Source organism: Papaver somniferum, chromosome 7 (genome assembly GCF_003573695.1).
Source record: "Papaver somniferum cultivar HN1 chromosome 7, ASM357369v1, whole genome shotgun sequence".
NCBI lineage: Eukaryota > Viridiplantae > Streptophyta > Magnoliopsida > Ranunculales > Papaveraceae > Papaver > Papaver somniferum.
This window is the reverse complement of record NC_039364.1, coordinates 4,456,706-4,484,251: the sequence shown is the minus strand read 5'-3', so window position 1 is coordinate 4,484,251 and position 27,546 is coordinate 4,456,706. Positions and strand designations below refer to the sequence as shown.

The 27,546-nt window shown below is 35.9% G+C and overlaps 1 protein-coding gene and 1 long non-coding RNA gene across 2 annotated transcripts; both read right to left on the bottom strand.

Moving 5' to 3' along the window:
- Positions 1-542: 542 nt before the first annotated feature.
- Positions 543-1,520, bottom strand: LOC113300420. Its single transcript, XR_003335784.1, has 2 exons — positions 1,420-1,520; positions 543-893 (listed from the first exon to the last, which is right to left on the bottom strand). It is a non-coding gene; the product is annotated as an uncharacterized LOC113300420 (long non-coding RNA).
- A 1,575-nt stretch (positions 1,521-3,095) lies between these two features.
- On the bottom strand, positions 3,096-5,092 carry LOC113293948. Its single transcript, XM_026542390.1, has 4 exons — positions 4,707-5,092; positions 3,981-4,120; positions 3,471-3,752; positions 3,096-3,373 (listed from the first exon to the last, which is right to left on the bottom strand). Exons 1-4 carry the CDS (start codon positions 5,090-5,092, stop codon positions 3,096-3,098), a joined length of 1,086 nt encoding a protein of 361 aa, XP_026398175.1.
- Positions 5,093-27,546: the final 22,454 nt, after the last annotated feature.

Genomic DNA, 27,546 nt, shown 5'->3' with positions numbered 1-27,546 from the left:
TTTCCCAAAGAACGATTGACAACTTCAGTCTACCCATATGTTTGAGGATGTGAAGTACTGCTGAACTGCAAACTAGTTCCCAAACGCATCTATAATGTCTTCCAGAAATAGCTCAGAAATTTTATATCTCTATCAGAAGTAATAGATTTAGGAATGCTATGCAATCGAACTATCTCTCTGAAAAATGAACACTAGTCCAAAACGTGGAATTTAGGACACACCAAAACTGTCAAAAATAGAGATATAGAACAAATATCGTCTGTCCTAAAGTCTGTCCCATTTTTGGTGTAGTATTTATTATAGGACAGTTCGTTCTTGTCCAGAATTTACAACGGATATCGTTTGTACAAAAATAACGACTGACGATTATTGTCGCTTCGATAACCAAAATTCAGCCTAATCTGACTTAATTTCAGCTGAATTTGATTGAGTATGAAAAAAAAAATTCCTTTCTTCTAGTTTTATTTTCTTCATATTTCGATATTGCTTTTAGATTAATACTACAAATAAACATAAACCAACATATGAATTCTGTGAGCAAATATAAAATTAAATTTGAATTCAGTTAACAACTTAACAACCCAAACATCTCTAAATTCAACAGCAGAAGCTATTTCATGTTCAAAACAATAAAAAAGTAAACAAATAAAATGTAAAACAGTGTGATTACATCCAAGTGCAGGAGTTACATATTGATTTGGCCATTCAATCATCTCACTGGGATCAATATCTCAAAGTTTTCCATCTCCAAGTCCAACATCAATAAGGACTTCACAATTTTCATCATTTGGTGGTGTAGTAAAATTAACACGTCCAAGTGCAACTTCCTTCTTTACATCTTCCAGTAAAGGATGACGACCTTTCAAAGATCCAAGCTCCACCTCTGCGAGCCACTGCCGAGAAAAGCATTGATAGGTCAGATAACTTGGCGAGAATGTAATTAACGTTAAATGGTAATGTACCCAGGGAATTACATTTTTAAAGCATCACTAATGAGTGAATTAGCGCCCACCGTAAGACATAATTTGTCACAAGCTTAATATCCGGATTATTAAAATGAAAATAGACAGTGCAGCTAACATTTGGAAGCAACAACATGACAATTCAATGTGCATATTCATTCGGCCTTTTCGGATGACATATGGATTCTTAAGAGTACACGCAACGATCCATTCACAAACAAAAGCCTACCAGAAACCAGCGATCATCATCGTTGACATTTGAGAAGCACAGGCCATAGAGCATAAATTACACATAACTCTAGTCACCTACTTCGTGAAATCTTGAGATACACTATCAAACCAACGTACTACTTACAATTTAAATATTCACTTACCTATCATCTATAAACATATTGAATAGATCACAATATATCTAAGCAAACAATAATACAATCAAATGCAACAGAAAGTCTTTTACCTGAGATGCATGGTCGCTTCACTACTTATTCATATTACAGCCATAGTAGTGCGTCTACCAAAACAGCCACATCACGAGATAAAAATATCCTGCAGATATCTATTTCCTCGAGGATAAAATGGCGAGTTAGGCGTGGGGATCAAGGAAAATTAGTTGTCGGAACTAGTGTAAGGTATGCACACACATATCTGGAAACCACAGATATTGGGGATCAAATGTGGGTTAGGTGATGTGTTTCTTACCTTGAGTACTGAGTTCCCAATACTTGTCTTGGCCAATCGCCAAGAAGAAATACCCCATGCTATTATCTCGAGCATTATTAACCTTCACATCAATAGCTGTATCCAACCCAATCAGACAGCATCATACACCAATCAATTCCCACTTATTCCATTAAAATTCACCATATCAGCATAAATTAGAATCCCCCTCTGCTCCGGGACCTATCCGGACTGCAAGCACCAATTCCATTGGTAATCCTTTACCGGCATGCCTGAATTCCAACACTGGTTGACAAATTAGAATCCCCCCTGCTCCGGGACCTATCCGGACTGCAGCCACCAATTCCATTTGACATGAACACCAGTCTTACATGTATCCTAATATCCACGATAATCATAGCACATTAGGTTGACAAAGTCGAGGGTAAGAGATTGATGAAACCTTTGATGAATTACTGTCTATTTCAACAGCTCTTCTACAATCCCCCTGTGCTCCTCTTCAATCTCTAATCGAACAAACCAAAAATTAATTAGATTTGGAAAAAAAAAATCATATCAAAATCACACGAACCTGAGTTTATTCATTTTAATATGAAAGATTTCTACTCCAGAAATAACTAACAAGGCAACCATAAAGATGATGATTCTCTTCTGTTGATGATGAAATCTTCTCTGTGTTCGTCTTTGGCATCAACACGCCACCACTTTCACCCTTTCGAGCTAAATATTTGTTTAGGAATTGGAATTGGAATCGGTTCTAGTTTCAGTAAATATTGGGGTTTTAAAGAAAATCAAAGATATATATGTGATGAAGTTGATTAGGTATGGCGATCAAGTTTAATGGCTATGTCAAAGAAAAAGAAACTCAGAAGACTTGAGGGGAAGTTAGGAAGTTTCAGTTTTGTTAAACACGAAGTAAGTGAATACGGAGTATTTATTCTATCGGTGTTTTTCGGTTTTAAGAAGTTCATAGATCTAATTAGGGTCCTACGATATTAAAGTGATCCTGAGGTTGATGTTTTGATCCGAGGAAATTCAGGGAAGCGTGGCAAACGGATAGGGAAGCAAAATAACAGATTGCTAAGGCTAATTTATTTGACAAATCCTTCCGTGGAATATTTAATTACATGCCTAATCCGTCCTTTTCTCCGATCCTGAAGATCCCTAAAAACCAGATTTTGGACTAGTGAAAGATGAAACATTTGAAGCGTTTGTAGACTTTTTGCAATCTATAAAATGAGCCATCTTGGAGTATCTATCCACCACAACCATCACTGAATCATTACCTCTAGCTGTTCTCGATAAACCAAGAATGAAGTCCATGCTAATGTCCACCCAATGAGCTTATGGAATTGGTAAAGGAGTGTAAAGTCCAGTGTCTTGAATAGTACCCTTAGCTTGCTGGCAAACCATGCATTTCATAACGTATTTTTGTACATCACGCTTAAGTGAAGGCTAATAATAACGTTCCTCTACAAGTGCAATAGTTTTATCTCTGCCAAAATGGCCACCAAGTCCACTTCCATGCAGTTCACGACGTAAAGAACCATTAGGAATGAAAAGACGATTACCTTTAAATAAAAAACCATCTTGAATAAGAAAATCATCAACTCCATGAGCTAAAGAACTGCATTGTTCCCAAAGTGACTTGAAGTCATCATCCTCACCATAAACCTCTTTGATATAATCAAAAGCAAAACTCTGATTTTGAATAGTTGCCACAATATGGCCTTCTACTCAGAGCATCAGCAACTTGATTAAGCTTTCCACTTTTATGTTTGACAGAAAAAGTGTACTTGTTAACTGTGGATAACCATCTATCATGCATACGTTTAACCTTAGATGAAGTCTGGAGATATTTCAAAGCATGATTATCAGTATTAATCACAAATTCTTGATGAACCAAATATGTATGCCACTGTTTAAGAGCTTGTACAAGAGCAAGCAATTCCAATTCATATATAGACCACTTTTTTGGAGTATTAGAGTTCTTTTCACTATGGTAAGAAACTGGATGTCCTTCCTGAGACAAAACAGCTCCAATTCCAATAATAGAAGCATCACAATCAACTTGAAAAGGCTTGGAAAAGTCAGGCAGTGCGAGGATAGGAGCTGAACATAGTTTTTATTTAAGAGCATTGAAACTTTTATCATCTTCTTCAGTCCATATAAACTTTTCCTTCTTCAAACAATAAGTAAGAGGAGCAGCAATGGTGCTGAAATTTCTTACAAAACGCCTATAAAAAGAAGTCAAACCATGAAAACTTCTCACCCCTTTGATAGAATTAGGAACATGCCAATCCATAATAGCTTGAACTTTATAAGGATCCACATGAATACCTTTGGAAGAGATAACATATCCCAAGAAGGTAACTTCAGATGACATAAATGTGCATTTCTTCAAGTTCACAAACAAAGAATTGTCATACAAAACTTTGAACAACTGAGAAAGATGATTGATATGATCTTTTGCACTTCTGCTGAAAATTAATATGTCATCAAAGTACACAATAACAAACTTACTCAGAAAAGGTTGTAAAACCTGATTCATGATCCTCATAAAGGTGTTAGGAGCATTAGACAGGCCAAAAGGCATAACTAGCCATTAATATAACCCCTCTCTTGTTTTGAAAGCAGTTTTCCATTAATTTCCGACTCTGATTCCAATCTGATGATAACCACTGCGAAGATCAAGCTTAGTGAAAATAATAGACCTTGCTAAAAGATTAATCATATCCTCAATACGTGGAATAGGAAACCTATAAGGAATGGTGATACGGTTCAAAACTCTACAATCTATACACATTCTCCATCCATTATCTTTTGTTGGCACCAGAAAAGAAGGACATGCAAAGGACTATTACTAGGTCTAATTAATCCCTTAGTTAATATTTCATGTTCAGATGGACTCAGCCGATAATGAGCTTGATTAGGTAAAACAACTCCGGTAATAATATCAATGCAATGTTGAACATCTCCAGGAGGTGGTAAACTCACAGGTAATTCTTCAGGAAATAGTGCATGAAATTTTGATAATAAAGGTTGTACATGAGTAGGAATTTTTACCATAGGTTTGGTGTCTTCATGAGAATCAAAGTGTGAGATGAGTGTAAAGAAAGAAATATAGTAGCCACCAATGCAGTAGTCTTGCAATCACTACATTCTTGAATCACTGAAAAAGACTTGGAAGAAAATAGAGTCCCTCTTTTACCATCTTTGTAAAAGGTATAAGTATACTCAAAACAGTTATGAACTGCTCTAACATCATACTGCCATGGTCTTCCAAGTATGAGATGTGTTGCATTCATATCAATAACATCACATATCACAGATTCTTCATATCCAACAAAAGAAAACTTAATAACACACTGATGAGTAATTCTCTGCATAGAGGAACTATTCACCCAACCTACAGAATAAGGAGTAGGATGTGGTGTAGTTGGTAAACCCATTTACTTGACAACAACAGAGGGAATATAATTGTCGACACTTCCACTGTCAATGATCATATCACAGGCTTTTCCACCTATAAAGCACTTGGTTTCGAAAATATTATGTCTTTGAGAATAACATGGTTCAGTAAGCATGAGTGGTCGAATCATTCCAACAAAGTGTTCACCATAAGACTCATGTAAATCAATATTGTCAGCTTCTTCACCTTCATCATCATCAAAAATTTCAACATCCTTTGATTCAGTATATACTTTAATATCTCCAGTGAAACCATTAAAACTCCTACAGTCAGATGAAGAATGACCAGGTTGATTGCATTTATTTCATTTATCTCCACGATATTTCGAATAAATATTATTTGGCCTATTTAGAGGTGGAAACTGATTTTGCATCCTATTAGAAAATATGACGCTTGCTGGATTAGGTTGTTGTTGCTGAATGGATTGAGGCTCACTAGGAGATGGTAATATAGGTGAAGTATTTGTGGTTAAAGTTGGATGAGAAAAAGAAAAACTTACTGGTTGTTGCTGATATGGTTGACTTGCACTTCTCTCATTTGGATCAACAAAGACAGTTGATCCCTGTGAATATGGATCAACAAAGATTGTTGATCTCTTGTCACCCTGGTAACTATAAGAATAGTTATATGGTATGGCAGTTTTGTAAAAATGTTGATAACGAGCTTGTCTTGGATTTGCTTAGCGAGTACTGAGTGAAAAAGCGGGGGTCTAATAACACCACCAATATTTCGCTTAGTAATCTGTATGGACAAACTCGAATATACTTTTAAGAGAATTAACAAGACTCAATCAATTAAAAGTATATCAGCGAGTTTATATCTCTCTCTTGATTCGATTTACTCAAGCGAGAACTACGAGTTCTAATCAAATACAAGGAATTACTTGGATGGTACCAAAGACCAATATTCAAGGATCAATCAATGAAAATCGACAACCAAAGGTTGGATTACTCTAATTGATGATCTAACTCACAACCTTTATTATTTCAATTATAAAGATAAAACAATATAATGCGGAAAATGAAATAACACGGACACCAGAAATTTTGTTAACGAGGAAACCGCAAATGCAGAAAAACCCCGGGACCTAGTCCAGATTGAACAAACACTGTATTAAGCCTCTACAAACACTAGCCTACTCCAAGCTAACTTCGGACTGGACTGTAGTTGAACCCCAATCAATCTCTCATTGATCCAAGGTACAGTTACGCTCTTACGCCTGTGATCCCAGCAGGATACTACGCACTTGATTCCCTTAGCTGATCTCACCCACAACTAAGAGTTGCTACGACCCAAAATCGCAGGCTTTGACAATAAACAAATCTGTCTCACACAGACAAGTCTATCAAAGGATCAATCTGTCTCCCACAGATAAACCCTAAAGGTGTTGTTCCGTCTTTTGATAATAATCAAGGTGAACAGGAACCAATTGATAACCCGGTCTTGTATTCCCGAAGAACATACGAAGATGCTTGTGATTACTTTTTATATCTTTCCTATCGGAGATATCAATCTCAAGCCAAATAATATGATTGTACTCGTACGATAGAAGATGCAAGATCAGATCACACAACTACGATAAAAGTAGTATCGTTCTGGCTTCACAATCCCAATGAAGTCTTTAAGTCGTTAACCTGGTTTTAGAAGAAAAAAACCAAAGGTTAAAGGAGAATCGACTCTAGCATGCAAACTAGTACCACACGTAAGGTGTGGGGATTAGTTTTGCACAATACTAGATGTCTCCTTTATATAGTCTTTCAAATCAAGGTTTGCAATCAATGTTAGCTTAGTAACAAAGCATTCAATATTAACCGTTAGATGAAAACCTGATTTAGATTCAAGCTAATATTTCTCAAACGTTAGATCGAAAACTTAGCTTGTTACACACACTTGACAATGCACGCTTCTAGGTTTGTTAACCGTACCCAAACGTATGCACTTGCTGGTTCAACAATAGTTAACCAAATGGTTAGCCATATGAGCATTTCATATCAACCATGTTCTTCTTCACCATAACTAGTTCAAATTAACTAATTAGAGAGTTGTTCAATTCCAAGGAAATCTTATATATTACACAAGACACAATTGAAGAAAAGATGATTTGATTCACTTAAATCGGTTCATGAACTTTTATAGCCACGGTTTGCAAACTGCATTCCTTAGTATTTTTAAGTTTAAGTTCAGAAATCATCTTCAGATATATAACCTTCTCAAGTTCGCAGACTAGGTTCGCAGACTTAAGTTACCGGGTAGAGTTTACAAACTCCAGCAGAAATTCTCGGGTATGAGAACTTCGTCGGTTCACGGACTGAGTTCGCGGACTTAGCTTCACGCAAGTAGTTTTTCAACTCCAGCAGAAATTCTCGGGTTTGAGAACTTCGGCAGTTCGCGGACTGAGTTCACGGACTTAGCTCCCGCCATTCTTCCGGTTCTCTTCAGCAACAAAGTTCGCAAACTTTGGTTCATGCAATAGGACTTGTACATAAATGTGTTTCCACAACAATGCTTATGTCCACCATTGGTTATGTAACATAAACTCTCATTTCAATCATTGAAACATTCTTAGAGGACGTTATACAGTTGTTACACCATTTCTCGTCAAAGCAATTTTCAAGATGATTGAAACATAACATGACTTTCGTCACATGGTAAAGATAAACTTGATCGAAGCGAAAAGCTTATCAACACATATTTTGAGATACAGATAGGCGAGGTATACTCGGCTCAAAATACCAAGTGTGTATAATCCAAGTCTATATATATAACATACGACTTCTTGTCTCAAAGAGTATGAGATAGGGTAGATAGACTTTAGAGTGATAGATAAGTTCAAGTCTTCACATACCTTTTTCTCGAGAATTTCCACCGGTTCCTTGAGTAGTTCTTCTACTTGTATGATGAATCGCCATGAAGTCCTTGAGCTCAACTGCACTTTCTATCCTACTCCGAGCCTTAGATACAATAGACTAGAAATCAAGACTTCTAGTTTTGATCACTAACATTGAAAACATGGTTGAGATAGAAACGCATGCGAGTTCGACCGAGCAATGCTCTAACACTGAGCACACGCCATTCAACTTTAAGAACTTGTTGTATCGCTTCAACAATTGTAAACGTTGATTGTGTCAGCCCTTGTTGAATTAAATTGTTCAAACCATCTATAAAACGTGCAACTAATTGTTCTTCGGTTTCTTTCAATTGATTACAAGCACCAAACCATAGATTTCAGCTATATATTCTTCAACAAGTCCGGATCCTTGTCGACAGTTCTGAAGTTTCATAAAAAGTTGTTGCATATAATCTTTAGGTAAAAACTTATCTCTTTACAAATCTCTCATTCTTTTCCATTTATGTATGGGAGGCTTATGAGCATTGTGTCGATCTTCACCGAGTTTTTCCCACCAAGCTGCAGCTCCACCTTTTAACTTATAAGCTGCTAGTTTAACTTGAGAAGATTCAGGGACTTCCATGATTATAAAAAAATAATCTACTTCATAAAACCAATCCAGCAAGTCTTCAATATGTAAACCACCATGAAAATTAGGGATATCAGCCTTCAACTTATATTCCGGTAAAGTTCCATAAGGATTCATACCAGATTTTAATCGTTTTTCATCAACCCATTGTTGTTCTATGATTTCTTCAACTTTATCATCTTCATCATAGTGGACAGGTATGGTAACCAGTTCTTTGTTGACATAACCTTCTAAAGGTTCTTTGTATTTAAGATTATGAGAGATATTCTCGGGAATAGAATCATTCTGAGTAAAAAACGTTTTAACTTTTTTGGTTAAATCATCTTCTTTTTCGCCAGAGTTTTGTTCTCCTTCTGTATCATCAGTTAAATTAGGCATCACCAAGTCACCGAGACCAGCATGTTTCTATAATTTGTCTAGACAATCTTCATGCATATCAAGTCTAGATTTTAGAGAACTTGTAGCTGAATCAAGCTTGGCATCAAGCTTGGTTTGTAAAGAACTAAAGGACGTTTCAATTTTGTTTCCGAGATTGGTTTCAATTGTTGTGCCGAGCTTGGTTTCAAGTGTTGTGACAATGTAATCAATATTAGTTTGTGTTAACTTATCTTTCATTGAAACGAAGAGTAGGGTTTTGAGTTTGCGAAAGCTGTGAAAGGATCGGTTTCTAAATAAAAATCTAATACGGAGATTGATGGTGTTGAGAAGACAAGAATAGGATGAGAAAACATAAAGAATAATAGGGTTCTAAGATGAGAAAGATAGATTGCTCTGAAAGAGTTGTTTTAATTATAACTTGATAATAATAATCTATGTTACAAGAACTTAATAAGCCTATTTATATATACATGATAAGAATCTAAAAACAGTAAAACTCTAAAAGAAGAAAAATAAGGAAACTCTAAAAGAAGAAGTTCTAGACTTGTAACACAAGTAAACCAAAGTAAAAGCAAAGAATCAACCGTGACAGTTGATACAGTGCAAAGGGATCAACTGTCATTGTTGATACGGATCAAATGGATCAACAGGAACAGTTGATACATTGAAAACATGTAGATGTCCTACATCACCATGTTTCTCATATATTATTAGCAACTATGAAGATGGTGTATAAGAAAAAATATGAAGCCAGCTTGAATAATGGTTTAGAGAGTTGATTTCTAAGGTTTTTTCAACGGTGTTTTCTGGTTTGTCTTGTTAACTCTTTAAGTCTTATGTTGGGTTGTGGAAAGAGCATGTAAAAGTCTTTGATATAATGAAAGTTTATTTGATGGTGTTGGCGACTTAGCCTGTAAAGGTGGACCATGTATATCTTGTGATGTGTGCTAGTATATCTTTCGTGTCTCATTCTTCTTATTTCTTCCTATTTTGTTCAGATCACCAATTACTCTTTGTAATCATATGTTACGCTTCACTGGGGTACCACTTGTCCCATCACTTGCAAAGTACTCTTATACTAGCGGAGACAATTTGTCAACGCCCGTACATATTATGAAGATTATCTCCTGGTATATTCAATCGGTTCTTTCATTCTTGATTTAGTTCGGTTCTTGAAATTTCTTTTTTTTTTCTCTTGTCGGAGTTTTCTATCATGTACTACTTGACATTTAAAATTACTCCTATACTAGCGTGCTGGTTTTGTACCATATCAACTGGACATTTTACGTACTATCAATGAAATCTTGGTTTCCATTAATGAAATCCGAATTACCAATCTTCAATTTATCTACCAAACATAAAATTGTGTCGGTTCTAAATTTATTGAAGCACTTAGGAAAATTCATTATTATCATTTACTCCCCGAGCCACGAGTTATAACCCCAAAGGTGTTACTATCCATCCACAAAAAACCCGTCAAAATAAAAGTAACACGAAAACCCAAAGAATTTGAGGAAACCAATTTTGATTTTATCATAAAATTTGATGAAACCAACTTTGAAAATTGGGTTTTTGTATTAATTTTTAAAGATTTAGGGTTTTTGTATCAATTTTATTTAAGATGGAATTTTAGTGGATTCCAACATTTGCGTGGGATTTTTGTACCACAAGTTTGGTCACCCTGGGTTTTTATGACTAGTTTTCTTTACTCTCTCTGTCTTAAAATTTGTTCCTATATTCTATTTTCATTTGTCCTAAAGTACTAGATAGTTTCTATTTATAGTCCTAATTTTTAGTCAAATATTCTCAAACATACCCTTCATCTTTTATAATTATAAAATTATTTTTATATATAACCAATCTAAAATCTTAAATAATATCCTCACCAATAGCAAATAAATCTACTAAATTAATCCATAAAAAATTTTATTTTTATTTTCTATGTAAATATTTTTATAAATAATATTATTACCAAATATGTATTTTTTTGTATAATCCATAATCCATATACTCCTTTTAATTTTGGTAATAACATATTATTTAATAGGGGTACTTTTGTACAATTCTCCAATCTCCTTAATATCTTGACTTAGTCAAAGCAAACAAATAATTTAGAACATTTCGAATACAGGGTAGAAAATTTATTTTTTAGGGACACACATGATTTAGACCTCCATTTAGAACAAATCCATCTCCAACAGCAGGTCTTACAATTAAAATATGAGGGATGAAATATTTATTTTGAAGGTTTTAAAGAAAGTCTTATTTAGACCTTCTCAATGACTTCCTTGTTATATTTTTGATTTTTAATAACTAATTAAAATACAATTAAATGACTAAGATTTTATTCCATAAGATTTTTTAGGTCAAACCTCTGTGTCGTTGGAGATAGCTTATAAGCTACGGGTCCTATATTTTTCTATATACAAATCCTCCTAAATAAGGGCCTTAATAAAAATTTTACGTAGGATTTTTAACACCCGCTATTTCATATGCTCTTAGAATGAAGGAATAACAATGGTTTTTATGGTACGCTAAATGTCTATTATACCCCCTCCATGTTTTTAATTATTTCACTCTGAATTCTGAACAACCGAGGGGCAATACATATATATTGATTTTTTAACTAAACAGCTCATCGAATTCAAACTCCAAATTATCAGATGAAATGGCCAAGACAAAAATCAAAATCAAGAAAAGCCATGTCTTCACCAAAGCTTTGAATGAAAAAAAATAATTATCAGCAATGGAATTCAAAAGCTCTAAACCATAAATAGTAGTTTCTTACACCCCGAAACACTGGTGGTGGTGTAGTGAGAGAGAGAGAGCTGTTGAAATAGATTGGTTCAGAGAAACCCTTGACATTTCAATCAACTTAACTATTCTTCACGAGATCTAAAATTGTTTTCAGAATGTCAAGACTCTCCAGTATTATGTCACACATTTGGTTCCAAGTATTATTTTTCTCATCCGTAAGTTTTCTTTGCTTACAATGTGATTTAGTCAATTCAGTTTATTCAATTTCACCTTACGTTTACCTTGCACTTAATAACTTTGCAATTTCTGATTACCATACTCCTCCACTTAAGTTTCTTTTAATGCGTGATATCCCCATTGGCCAGGTCTGTTCGGTGCATATTGGAAAACATAATCTGGGATTTAGTTCTAATTCTGGAAGTTGTCGGACTACCCTTTGCTAGTGACAAAATCCACATTTTGCGCAATGCTGGTCATGTATTCTTTTGAATTGGAGTCTCACCTGCAAAACGCTAGCTAACTCGTTTGCATGTCGAACATTTGCAAGCTTGGATCTACAATAAGCATCGTATCTTGAATACATGTTTTTATTAAAAACCAACAACACAGATATAGTTCATAAGGTAAAAGAAAGAAATGTGATCAAATTTCTCAGTGATTGTCAAAAGAAAACAACTGAGGGATAGACTCAAATGCACAAACAAGTATCCCAGTATAGCACAAAATGAAGTAGAAAACACGTATCCGCACCAGTGAACCAGGCCGAACAAGTTAATATGCATGTATCACATACTCTCATAATCTCTTTCGACACTAGCAAAACAAAAACGAATTGCAGGCCTTTGGGTACTTTCTAGAATGGATGTGAGCCAAACACACTATGCAACTGATTTAGCAGCGAATACGTCGTCCTACATGCAAATGCAATTACAAACTTTGAATTTAAGCATAGTGATAAGTAGAAACCAGTACTTGGTTGGATTTTAAGACTTAAAATGAATTTGGGTGGAGTGTTTCAGATAGTTGTTCGAGGCGGGTTAACTACTTGTTAAACTTAATTTAGCAAAAAAAAAATACATTTGACAATTCGAATATACATCCGATCAGTATAAAGTTTCCACGCATAACTTCGGTAGTTAATTGGTTGATTTTGTACTAACATTAGGACAAAATAGAGATTTGGAAACCCAAAATTTAATATAAAGCAGAAAGTTGCGTGAAACTTATGCAAACCAATTTTCACTCTACAGATTTGACCGTACAAAGGTTTGTCATTGGGTCATGAAAATCTTCCCCGTAGAGGCCTTGACAAAATATGCTCTCACGTTGAACGGTGATGAAATCATCGCTTCCTTTTGATCGGAATAGGTCTTTTCTAATGTAAAAGTTATGGCGAGGACACTTGGCATAATCATATTGGTTGTAATAATTAACATTTGGTTATACTTTGTTTACATCAGCTACTTAACTCATCGTTAGTAACGGTGTAAACAAAGAAGTAGGTGGACAATACTTATGTCAGAATTTAAACTTAAATAATTTTGTTACACCGTGTTTACACCAATACTTAACTATACATTAGTAACATCGTCTAAGGTGGACAATACTTGCGTCAAAATTATAACCGCTACATATAACTCTTTAATATACGGATTTAATAGTCTTTGGAATATGGATTCCTAAATAATATACCTTTACTACCTTTCCATAAAAATACGGTTTCCTACGAGAGTTTAACTGCAAAGCAAGTTTCCGTGATCTATATACAAAGTTGTATACATGTATTCTAAACAAGTTTCCGTGATCTATATATGTCAAAGATGTAGCTTTAGCTCATATTCTTTCTTACAAAACTCCATCAACGGAGGGACGATATCTTTGTGCCAAAAGTGTATCTCACCGTGGTGACATTGTTGAAATTATATCGAAGTTCTTCCCTGAATATCCAATCCCAAACAAGTAAGTCCATTTGCACCACTTAATTATATTTTCAGTTCTCTCTTTGACAATTAGTTAGTATTGTTTTCTTCTGTGAATGGTTTCATTGGATTGGAAATTTGTAACCGTGCTTTCACCATTACGCGTTTGTCCCTACCATGCCATACGTTTGCGATCTTTTAAGAGCCACGTAAACTGTGATTTCCATGAACCATGGTTACGGTCTGTAGGTAGGAACCCACAAATCTTAACGCTAAGTGCCTTAAGTCACCATGACTTTGTTGGTGGAAGGATGCATATCACACACCAAAAATAGGATTTTTTTTTTTTTTTTCCTTTTCTACGGTCGAATCTGTTTATGGTGGTTTACCAACAAAAGATTAGAATTTGCAACGCTACTTATAGGGGTATCATTTTGCTTAAGAGTGTACCAATTCAAAGGAAAATATCTTTTTTGTCCTATATACATGTTGGTACACCCCCAAGCAAAACGGTTCTCCCATTAGTAGTCTTGAGATTTGGTACGTAGAATTAAATTCTTAAGTACAATTTTTCTGGTAGACTGGTAAGATCGTTGGATCAGTGTCACTGTAGACTGTAGTGTCCGTCATCTATATATAAAGAATACAGAATCGTATACATGTATTCTAAACCACATACGCTATAGGTTTATTCTTAGACTATATATTCAACAGTACAATGGCTGCCACACGGATGGGCCTAGCAAGGGGTTAAAGGAGGCTATAGCCCGTCCCTAATTTTTAGGTAAAAACAATTTAGTATAGAAACTTAGGTTAAATTTTTCATATTTAGCACACGTATTAGTTGTATTTAGTTAATTGTATGTGATTTTATCCCATATTATGAGGTGATTAAAATTTAAATCATATTTAAAGTAAATAATCTTCCTCCACTCACTACCTTTCTATTTCTATTTTTTTCTCTTTTGGTAATCATTTTATTTTTTTGTCATTTGTGTTCGTTTTAATTTTTATTTCCCTAACTATTTAGTATTGTACGGGTGAATCACTATTTGACCACTAATTATCGACTGTTACAGTCCAACCCTACCTAAGAGAGAATCCTGGGTCCGTCCCTGGACTGCCACAAGTTCCAACCGAAAGGAGTCACGCAATAATCACGACCAGAGTATGTATTACAAAATATAAGAACAAAGTAAAAGTTTAAAAATTTTAATCTTCAGATTTGTTCAATTGAATAAATTCTTTTTTTTTCTTTTCTGTACAATGAAACATGCTGTATTACAACTGTTCAGATATGCTAATAAGGATTTTAACAACATGGCTATATATAGAACAAGATGAAGTTCAACCATGGTCGGAAGAAGAGTTTTTAGATGCTTTTATCAAAACGACATACCCAAACCTACAAGATCGCATTAACGACCCAAAATTTCGATAAAATTAATAACCCTTGCCTGAATAATTAAAGATTCCACGTTGAAAGTTGAGGAAACCGTCGTTTTTTATTGGCCGAAATACAAATTCAAAAGGAAAACTTAACTTAACGTGTTTAGAATTTTATGGAAGTCCAAATTCGAATTGGAAGTCGAGTACATACCACATTAGTACTCTTTTTTTTCCAAATTAATTAAAAAAAAAAAACCCACATATTTCACCCGAAAATAAAAGGACAAAGTAAATATCTTCGAAAGTTATTCGTAAAATTTAATAAAATCCACGCATATTTCTTATCTTTTCTCTACATATTTAATGTATTTATCTTGCCACACCAAATCAAAAATACATCACCACGGGGCGGGACAAAGCCCGCGCTCACCAAATCAAAAATGAATCACACCAAGTTAAAAGAAAAAGATGCCCGGTGTGTAGCACGGGCACAAATCTAGTGATCCTCAGGGACGGGGCTGTGTACTGAACAGGGGTGGCGGCCGCCTCCCCTAAAATATCGAAAATCTCCGATGATCGTTGTTAAATCCTTTAGTTTTTGGAAAAATAATCCATTGTCAGCCCCCCCTAAATAAATTGTAAATACTATAAGGACTATTTAGAGATACTCTTTTAAGTTTGTTGATCTTTTTGAGAACACGTGGGGAATAGACTATTCGTCTGCACTTTTGAGTTTGACTTTTCTTAGCCTGGACACGTAATTGTGCTTGTTACATACGTGTTTCTTTATAGTTTATCTGTTTTAGTCTTTCGTCCTTATAGATTTGGGGATTCCGCATTGATTTTTTAATAAATTTATGAAGGAAAGAATATTTTTTTTTAACTTTTTTAATTAAATTTATACAGGAAAGAATATTGAGAGATGAGAAAGAAAGTGAACAAGAATACTAAAATAAAAACCTCTTACCTGTGAAATTTTTTCATCTCTGTTGGATCGACCCTATATATCTTCATTTTATCTTTTGCCGAAAATATATATTTTTTTCCGTGTGTATTAACTCTTTAACTCCCGAGCTTCTTCGGAGCTTGAGAATTAAGAAGTTTAAAGAATTAGGATGACATAAGAAAAGAAAACCTTGCGCATCATCGTAATTGTGAACCTAATAGGGTTGAAAAATAAGTAAAGTCATCCCGGTGAGCAACCATGCTCTAATATCTTGCATATAATCGTAACACGTCTATTCTCCATGCCTGCTTAATCACAAAAAGATCATTGAGGATGGAGATATTGGTCTTATTATGTTGATTGCGACCCTATATATCAATCCTTTCTACTCTCGGTCAATATTGGTTCATCTTCTTGCATTATTGAGGAAGCTTCTAAGGTCGGATATGAATGTGAATAGAATTCTTCTTTATTCTTTTTATGTAACATACTAACATCTTTCCCTCACGGCTTAACAATTCTTGCAGCTATCCGAAATGATCAACCACTTCGGGCATAGTCAACCACTCGTACTTTAATTTGAGAGCCACTCACCTCTGTTGGCATAGTCATCTGGAAGAGAATCATCACTTTTAAACTCCCTCCAAGCACCCGTATGATCACACAAACCTCATGTGTTGCTTGTACATCCGCCACTTGAAAGGATACCATCACTACCTCCTGCACCACCTGCAACGCTACTTTCACCGCCTCGGATAGCACCAAAAACAATAAAACCATTCTTCAGCTTTCGTAATTTTCCAATACGGAGAACCAAAGGAAAATGGTATAAAAGAGAAGAGGAATTATGGTATCACGTTGTCGTTCCTCTTCTCCACCTCTACTTCCATTTATGCAATCTTTATTGGGTACTCAAGATCGTAATCCAAGTGAGCATATATAATTCTCTGTTATACCACCTGAGGACACGCATACTCTGCTGCGACAAACTAATGAATCTCACATAGAATAAAATGTCAGAATCTCCAATTATGCATACATATAAAACAATGCACACATTACAATAGATCTCCATTAATCTATGCACATCAGATGAAATTATATCCACACACTCCCTCCCGTCAGGAAAATTAGAACAAAGCTAGTATTCCCCAGAATAAAATCATAATATCTAGACCTGAACATGGCATAAAACTACACATTCTCCTGTAAAGTTGATAAATCCAATAAAATATATTATATATACTTACCATGTAATAAAACATATATGCCATTAATTATATTTAACTCAGGTTTGAGATGTCAAATATATCAGATTGGATGAAACTGTAACCTATTATTGAACTCAGGTTGCGAGATAACCATATACAGACCCGATGTTCTCTTCCAGGTGAGGTTTGAGATGTCAAATATATCAAACTGGATGAAACTTCAACGTATTATTGAACTCAGGTTGCAAGATTACCATATACAGATCTGATGTTCTCGTCCAGGTGATGTTTGAGATGTCAAATATATCAGATTGGATGAAACTGCAAACTATTATTGAACTCAGGTTACGAGATTACCATATACAAACCCGATGTTCTCGTCCAGGTGAGGCTTGAGATGTCAAATATATCAGACTGAATGAAATTGCAACCTATTATTGAACTCAGGTTGCAAGATTACCATATACAGATCCGATGTTCTCGTCCAGGTGATGTTTGAGATGTCAAATATATCAGATTGGATGAAACTGCAACCTATTATTGAACTCAGGTTGCGAGATTACCATATCCAGATCCGATGTTCTCGTCCAGGTGAGGATTGAGATGTCAAATATATCAGACTGGATGAAACTGCAGCCTATTAATGAACTCAGGTTGTGAGATTACCATATACAAACCCGATGTTCTCGTCCAGTTGAGGTTTGAGATGTCAAATAAATCAGATTGGATGAAACTGCAACCTATTATTGAACTCAAGTTGCGAGATATTACCACATACTGACCTGATGTTCTCGTCCAGGTGAGGTTTGAGGTATCAAATATATCATACTAGATGAAACTGAAACCTATTATTGAACTCAGGTTGCGAGATTAGCATATACAGACCCGATGTTCTCGTCCAGGTGAGGTTTGAGATGTCAAAAATATATCAGACTGGATAAAACTGCAACCTATTATTGAACTCAGGTTTCAAGATTACCATATACAGATCCGATGTTCTCGTCCAGGTGATGTTTGCGATGTCAAATATATTAGATTGGATGAAACTGCAACCTATTATTGAACTCAGGTTGAGAGATTACCATATACAGACCCGATGTTCTCGTCCAAGTGAGGATTGATGTCAAATATATCAGACTGGATGATACTGCAACCTATTATTGAACTCAGGTTGTGAGATTACCATATACAGACCCGATGTTCTCGTCTAGATGAGGTTTGAGATGTCAAATACATCAGACTAGATGAAACTGCAACCTATTATTGAACTCATATTGCAAGATTACCATATACAGATCCGATGTTCTCGTCCAGGTGATGTTTGAGATGTCAAATATATCAGATTGGATGAAACTGCAACCTATTATTGAACTCAAGTTGCGAGATTACCATATACAGACCCGATGTTTTCATCCAAGTGAGGATTGAGATGTCAAATATATCAGACTGGATTAAATTGCAACCTATTATTGAACTCAGGTTGCGAGATAACCATATACACACCCGATGTTCTTGTCTAGGTGAGGTTTGAGATGTCAAATATATATCAGACTGGATGAAACTGCAACCTATTATTGAAGTCAGGTTTCAAGATTACCATATACAGATTCGATGTTCTCGTCCAGGTGATGTTTGCGATGTCAAATATATCAGATTGGATGACACATCAACCTAATATTGAACCTAGGTTGCGAGATTACAAGATACAGACCCGATGTTCTCGTCCAGATGAGGATTGAGATGTCAAATATATCAGACTGGATGAAACTGCAACCTATTATTGAACTTAGGTTGTGAGATTACCATATACAGACCCGATGTTCTCGTCCAATTGAGGTTTGAGATGTCAAATAAATCAGACTGGATGAAACTGCAACCTATTATTCAACTCAAGTTGCGAGATATTACCACATACTGACCTGATGTTCTCGTCCAGGTGAGGTTTGAGGTATCAAATATATCATACTAGATGAAACTGAAACCTATTATTGAACTCAGGTTGCGAGATTAGAATATACAGACCTGATGTTCTCGTCCAGGTGAGGTTTGAGATGTCAAATATATATCAGACTGGATAAAACTGCAACCTATTATTGAACTCAGGTTTCAAGATTACCATATACAGATCCGATGTTCTCGTCCAGGTGATGTTTGCGATGTCAAATATATTAGATTGGATGAAACTGCAACCTATTATTGAACTCAGGTTGCGAGATTACCATATACAGACCCGATGTTCTCGTCCAAGTAAGGATTGATGTAAAATATATCAGACTGGATGAAACTGCAACCTATTATTGAACTCAGGTTGTGAGATTACCATATACAGACCCGATGTTCTCGTCTAGGTGAGGTTTGAGATGTCAAATAAATCAGACTAGATGAAACTGCAACCTATTATTGAACTCAGATTGCAAGATTACCATATACAGATCCGATGTTCTCGTCCAGGTGATGTTTGAGATGTCAAATATATCAGATAGTATGAAACTGCAACCTATTATTGAACTCAAGTTGCGAGATTACCATATACAGACCCGATGTTTTCATCCAAGTGAGGATTGAGATGTCAAATATATCAGACTGGATTAAATTGCAACCTATTATTGATCTCAGGTTGCGATATAACCATATACACACCCGATGTTCTTGTCTAGGTGAGGTTTGAGATGTCAAATATATATCAGACTGGATGAAACTGCAACCTATTATTGAAGTCAGGTTTCAAGATTACCATATACAGATTCGATGTTCTCATCCAGGTGATGTTTGCGATGTCAAATATATCAGATTGGATGACACATCAACCTAATATTGAACCTAGGTTGTGAGATTACCAGATACAGACCCGATGTTCTCGTCCATATGAGGATTGAGATGTCAAATATATCAGACTGGATGAAACTGCAACCTATTATTGAACTTAAGTTGTGAGATTACCATATACAGACCCGATGTTCTCGTCCAGTTGAGGTTTGAGATGTCAAATAAATCAGACTGGATGAAACTGCAACCTATTATTGAACTCAAGTTGCGAGATATTACCAAATACTGACCTGATGTTCTCGTCCAGGTGAGGTTTGAGGTATCAAATATATCATACTAGATGAAACTGAAACCTATTATTGAACTCAGGTTGCGAGATTAGCATATACAGACCCGATATTCTCGTCCAGGTGAGGTTTGAGATGTCAAATATATATCAGACTGGATAAAACTGCAACCTATTATTGAACTCAGGTTTCAAGATTACCATATACAGATCCGATGTTCTCCTCCAGGTGATGTTTGCGATGTCAAATATATTAGATTGGATGAAACTGCAACCTATTATTGAACTCAGGTTGCGAGATTACCATATACAGACCCGATGTTCTCGTCCAAGTGAGGATTGATGTCAAATATATCAGACTGGATGAAACTGCAACCTATTACTGAACTTAGGTTGTGAGATTACCATATACAGACCCGATGTTCTCGTCCATGTGAGGTTTGATATGTCAAATAAATCAGACTGGATGAAACTGCAACCTATTATTGAACTCAGGTTGCGAGATATTACCACATACAGACCCGATGTTCTCGTCCAGGTGAGGTTTGAGGTATCAAATATATCGGACTGGATGTAACTGCAACCTATTATTGAACTCAGGTTTCCAGATTACCACATACAGATCCGATGTTCTCGTCCAGCTGATGTTTGCGATGTCAAATATAGCAGATTAGATGAAACTGCAACCTATTATTGAACTCAGGTTGCGAGATTACCATATAAAGACCTGATGTTCTCGTCCAGGTGAGGATTGAGATGTCAAATATATCAGACTGGATGAAACTGCAACCTATTATAAAACTCAGGCTGCGAGATATCACCACATACAGACCCGATGTTCTCGTCCAGATGAGGTTTGAGGTATCAAATATATCAGACTGGATGAAACTGCAACCTATTATTGAACTCAGGTTGCGAGATTACCATATACATACCCGATGTTTTCTTCCATGTGAGGATTGAGAATTCAAATATATCAGACTGGATAAAACTGCAACTTGAACTCAGGTTGCGAGATTACCATATACAGACCCGATGTTCTCGTCCGGGAGAGGTTAAAGACGTTAAATATATCAGAATGGATGAAATTTTTCGGGATTTCAAAATTACGAAAATAACCCTACCGGAACAGGCGCATCAAATTTTTCTGTGATTTCAATATTACAAAAATATCCCTACCAAAACAGGTGCATCAAAATTTTGGTGATTTCACAAATTACGAAAACACCCTTACCCAACAGGCGCATAAAATTTATGTTGATTTTAAAAGATCCGAAAATAACTAGATTATCCTTACCGAAATATGTGTATCAAAACACGATTTTTAATTGGATGGTTATTAATGCAAACACAAAAATCAAGGAGATTATCACTTTATCCGACAGTCAGAGATGTGCCTTGTAATGTGTTCCTTGTAATTTGGCGGGGAATGTTCTAGACATGTTTTACAAAAGCCGGGAAAATTCCCAGTTCCCACCAAGTTACTTTAACAGTTTACAAGAAAAACAAACAAAAAAGAAAACAGGGAACTCCGCTCATTACTTTGTTGACTTTTAAATAAATATTGACAGCTGTCCCTGATTGAACACTTAATAAAAATAATAAGGGACAGCTGGCCATCTGATTTATTTAAAAAGTAAATGTTGAGGGCTGAGAATGGATACCACCACCACCCACCTGTTGAAAACACAGGAATACTGAGCCAACCATTAAAACCATACTCTGGTCTCATCTGCTTCATCACTTCTCTGAAATTCAGGCAGCCTCTCAACAAAGTTCAATGACATATAACCAACACTGAAATAAGCAACTTAGAAATGGCCACTGCACTTGTAAAGGCTAAGAGCGTCCACAGTGGTACGATCAAAACCAAAGATCAAAGACCAAAATAAACGATCAAATTTGAGTTTAGTCTGTAGTGTCACGTTAAGGCAGTGGAGTATATTTAGTCGGGCGGATGTATAATTCACGCTTGCATGTGGAGCGTTTGTATAATCTTCGTTTGGGACGGGCGGAGATATAGTTAACGCTGGTTGTGGGGCGTTGGTAAAGAATACGCTGGTTGTGGGGCGTACATATAGTTCACGCTCGGAGAAGGGGCATACGTATAATCAACGCCTGGTGTGGCGGACGTATAATCAACGCCTGAATGAAGTGTACGTATAATCAACGCCTGTTTTGAGGCGTACGTATAATCAACGCCTGTTTCAGGCGAACGTATAATCAACGGCTCATTCAGGCGTACGTATCATCAACGCTTCTCTCTTCTCTCAGGCGTACGTATAATCAACGCCTCACTCTTCTCTCAGGCGTACGTATAATCAACGCTTGGTTTCACTCAGGCGAATGAAGGAATCAACGTCTCATGGCAGGCGTACGTATAGTGTTGGACTTGTATTAACACACGTATCGAGCACGTGTGGAATTAAAGCCGAGACAATCTCTAACCACCACGTATAGCCCACGTGTTCACTTGCCCTTTACCCTAATCTTCTCCGTCTTCTTCTTTTCTTTTCTACCTCCTCTTTGTTTCTACCGCCCACAAACACAGCTTCTGAACCAAAAGAAAAGAAAAAAACGAGATACATCACAGTAACGAGCAGTAAAAGAAAAGAAAAAAACGAGATACTTGATGAACCCGGGTTACAAAAGAGGTATGTTTTTTTTTCTTAATCTCTTTTGTTTTATCGTTGTATAACTTATTTAGGGTTTTATTTGTTAAAATTAGTTTATATAAAATTGGGTTTTAACGAACAAATATGAATATGAAATTGGTTAAATTTAATTGGGTATGTGTGTTTTATGCTTTTTTAGAGATTAATATGTATGTGAAAAAAACACTATTTGCTGCTTATGTAAATTTGGTTAAATTTTTGCCGAAAATAGTTATAGAAGATCTAATTTGTGGGCGGAATAGATTTATAATTTTTGGGTATTGTAAAAATTTGTGGTTATGTAGATTATGTGGGAAATAGTTCTCACCCTTCATCTGTTTCAATCAACCTATTTCAATTGAGAGCTTCCTTTTATTGTTTTTCTGCACGTTGTCTGTTGGTAATTAATTTTAGTGAATATGGTTATCAATAGTTGTAGTTATGTAAATTATTGGATTAATTTTAAATTATTGTAGTTATGTAAATTATTGGATTAATTATTGCTTTTCTGCATGTTGTATGTGAATATGGTTACCAATAATTGAATTTGTATTGTTTTTTATTGAATTTTGAGGTGATTAATTTTAGTTATGTAAATTGTAGTTATGTAAATTTTGGGAGTTACATATGTAGAAGAGCTAATTGCGTGAGTATGGAATTGATTTTTTAGTGATTTTTATGGAATCTTGAAGTGATTAAATTGGGTTGTGGAATCTTGTAATGATTTTCGAAATGCATCGGTGACGATTTAATTTGTGTTTGTGGAATTATAGAATTTGGAATTGATATGGTTTGTGTTAAGGATTTATAGTATTTGGAATATAAATGGTGATGGAGTAATAAAAATATTCGTTAATGAGGGTTGGTCTTTTAATAATGTAACTGCATCTATATTGTGTGTGCACAGATGTTGAACAAATTCACAGCAAGGTTCAATGGTCGCATGAAGACGAACAAGAAACAAAAATCTGTAGCCGAAGAGGATTATAACTTAATCCCTACTGGTACAATTAAGGAGGTTGATATTCCCCGGTTAGGGAGGTTTCCTATACTGCAAGATGATAAACCGCACGCTACTACGGACATCACATTTACAGGGGAGCACAAATTGAAGTATCAACATCGTGGATCTTTGGCATCGGTAATTCATCACTATCAAACTATTTCACAACACTGTCCTAGAGCTAAATATATTATTGAAAAAGCGGGATGGCAAAATTTACTGGACATACAATGTAGCGAAACCAACCATTCAATGGTTGATTATATTGCTGAGCGGTTTTGGGATACCAGAAACACTTTTCACTTCCCATTTGGTGAGATGGGATTCACCCCCTAGATTGGCTCATGTTGACTGGACTGAGTATCGGTGATGGGCCTGATGTTCCTTATGATTCGGGGAAGTACCAATTTGAACATGTTCGTGAGCATATCTTTCCGGATATCCAAGATGTCACGCTCTGTCCAAAAGCACCGTCGTGGGTTTCAAATTCAATTATAATTAAATATTTAAGGTCATATTTCTTCGAAGACAAGTTGGTTGCGGCTGAAAATGATAGCACCCTTGCTCATAGAGTAGCAATTGCCTTTCTCATGTATGTTTTGGGAGATTTTTTCTTTTCTAATGCAAAGACTTATATTGATGCTGGATGGTTAGCTGCTTTTGAAAATCTTGATGTAGTTTCCACGTATGAATGGGGTGGTGCTGCGTTTTCGAAATTGTATGCGGCACTCCGTTTATCTGGGAGGAGACAGAAGGCACTATGTGGTCCATTCCAAGTATTAGAGGTATTCTTTCAATCTAGTTATTTTTCCTCTCATTGTTTATTTTGTTGCTAAGTTATTAAATTGGCTAATTATTTTGATGGAGTAGTTTTGGGAGTACGAATACCTGGGCATATGTCGACCAGAAATCCCAGAGGCGAGTACAGAACAAAAATGGCCCGTATCTTCTAAATGGAATGTACCGAAGAATACAAATGATATTTTCCGTTGTAGGGATTTACTGAGTAAGCTTACTGCTGAACAAGTGACATGGCGCCCATGGGAATCATACAGAGAAGTTCTTGCATCTGATATGGGATGCACGGCTACGCGGCTATCAGACTCGAGATATATATTTTCTTACATGGGCATTGTGAGTTAATAATTAAATTTTATTATATAACATACTTTTTTTCTATTTAACATACTTACTAAATTCTTATTCCCTTTCTAACTGCACAGCACAACATGTATCTTGGTGAAAGGTGTTGGCGGCAAAACCATTGTACTTTCGCTGTTCCTATAAGACTACATACATTTATGGGATATTGGCAATATTCAAGCCGAACGCCTAAAAAAAGAAGGTTTGGTCGATGCAACAGAGATAGTGCAAGTTGTTAAAGATTATGATATATATTTACAATACTGGAGAATGGTAACCAACTACAAAGATTATGTGACTCATCCTATTTGGGAAGCCCATACATATGGGTATGTCGGTGACTTGTATACGGAACCAATTAAACAACCTGCTGAACATGTACATATCCCTCCTCCACATCTATTATCCCACGTAAGTGTACTTTCGACTTTTTATTGTGCGTTCGATTTTTGTTGGTATATTTGTACTTATGTATTTTATTTTTTCTTGACAGCATGAAGCTTACACATTATTTCAAGAAAATGCTGATTTTAATCAACAATTTCGCGAATTTACATTAAAACAAACGAAGGAGAGGATGGACGTTATCATGTCGAAAGAAGCAGAAATACAAAGGCTAAATAATGCGAACGTTGATTTGCAGCAACAACTATCTCTTTTCTGTATGCCGCACACTGTCCAACCTCCCCTTGGATACGGTTCCTTTTCCCAAACAATGCCATCACAAGTTTGGAGTTGTATGAATCAAGGATCAGCTTCAACAATGTCCTCGGTCAATACCTATGCGAGAACGCACATGCCTTTTATGGCACCAAGATCGTCGACTTCGGATAATGATAATATGAAGGGTTAATTTGTTATGACTATTTAGATGACCTGTCTTTGGAGTTATCTTTTCTTATCTTATATAGTATAGTCATATCATATATAGTATAGTCATATCATATATAGTATTGTCATATCAGGTCACTGACAAACACTTTATCTTTTTTGGAAAACACATTTGCGTGAACCCAAAAAAATATCTATTTTTGGTTTTTTTAATGCTCTTGAAAATGGGTTATAAATTAAAGACTGGTTTCACTCAATATATGAATAACAATACATCTCTTCTGCTTCATATAGTAATGGAACACTATGATAAAACCGCTCATTATTGCTCTTCTGTTTCTTCTTCATCTTCTTCTTCTAATAGTAGTTTTTATTCCTCGGATGATGATGCAATAGCAATTATGCAAAATAACATGGCCGTTAGTTTGGGAGTCCTTGTTACAAATTCAAAATGGCCTCAAACTCGTATCAGAATACCAAGAGATCGTGAGTCAGGGGCTGAACTTCTATGGAACGACTATTTCTCTCCGTACCCAAATCAACCACCCAGTGTTTTTCGCAGAAGATTTAGAATGCGTCGACAATTGTTTAACCGGATAGTGGAAGGTGTTACCAATGAAAACAGATATTTTGTTCAAAATCCCGATGCTTGTGGAGTTTTAGGATTAAACCCTCATCAAAAAGTAACAGCAGCAGTACGAATGTTAGCTTACGGATGTGCGGCAGATGCAATAGACGAGTACTTACGCATAGGAGAAACAACTGTGCTGGAAGCTACTCGTAGGTTCTGTAAGACGATTGTGAATGTGTATGGGAAAGAATATTTGCGTGAACCAACGGCTGGTGATATTGAACTGTTGCTCAAGCAACAAAACAAAGACCGGGGATTTCCTGGGATGCTGGGTAGTCTAGATTGCATGCATTGGAAATGGGATAAATGTCCGTCGGCAGAATCTGGGGCTTACACCGCGTATAAAGGGAGCGAAAGTATCGTGTTGGAGGCAGTGGTGTCGTATGACCTATGGTTTTGGCATGCTTTTTTTGGTATGCCCGGCTCTAACAACGATATTAATGTTATGAACCGTTCATATGTTTTTCGAAGTCTTGTAACAGGAAAAGCACCGCCGGTGAGCTATGAGGTGAACGGACATTCATATGATATGCCGTATTATCTAGGTGATGGAATATACCCAGAGATTCCTACTATTATTATGGCCATTAAACATCCGGTTGGTAGGAAAAAGGAAATATTTTCATCGATGCAAGAGGGTGCAAGAAAAGATGTTGAACGGGGATTTGGTGTACTTCAACAACAATTTGGAATCATCAAACAACCTGCAAGAATGTGGAATCCAGATGTGCTTGCCTATATCATGAAAACTTGTATTATCTTATAATATGATAGTCGAGGATGAGCGTCTACCCGGTGACTGGCCACATGTTTATGAACAACGTAGCAACGCAGCACCGGTTAATATATTAAGAGGCAATAGTGACGAGTTTTCCCAAATTAGAGCTCAGCAACGCCGACGTGCAATGCGTAACAAAGATGCACATATTCGCTTGCGTGATGACTTGATCGAATATATATGGGCAGAATATGGGAATTAAAAATTGTCGTTTGTCATTTCCTTTCTATGTTAAATTTGGTAATCATCCTCAAGTTTTCCCAAAT

Excerpts from the sequence above, each read along its gene's own strand:
- LOC113293948 (XM_026542390.1), bottom strand. The coding sequence starts at position 5,092 with ATGGGTTTACCAACTACACCACATCCTACTCCTTATTCTGTAGGTTGG. Across the intron at positions 4,121-4,706 it reads ATGAAGACACCAAACCTATG|CAGAAGTGCAAAAGATCATA; the intron begins GTAAAAATTCCT and ends ATTAATTTTCAG. Across the intron at positions 3,753-3,980 it reads ATATGTTATCTCTTCCAAAG|CTCCTATCCTCGCACTGCCT; the intron begins GTATTCATGTGG and ends AACTATGTTCAG.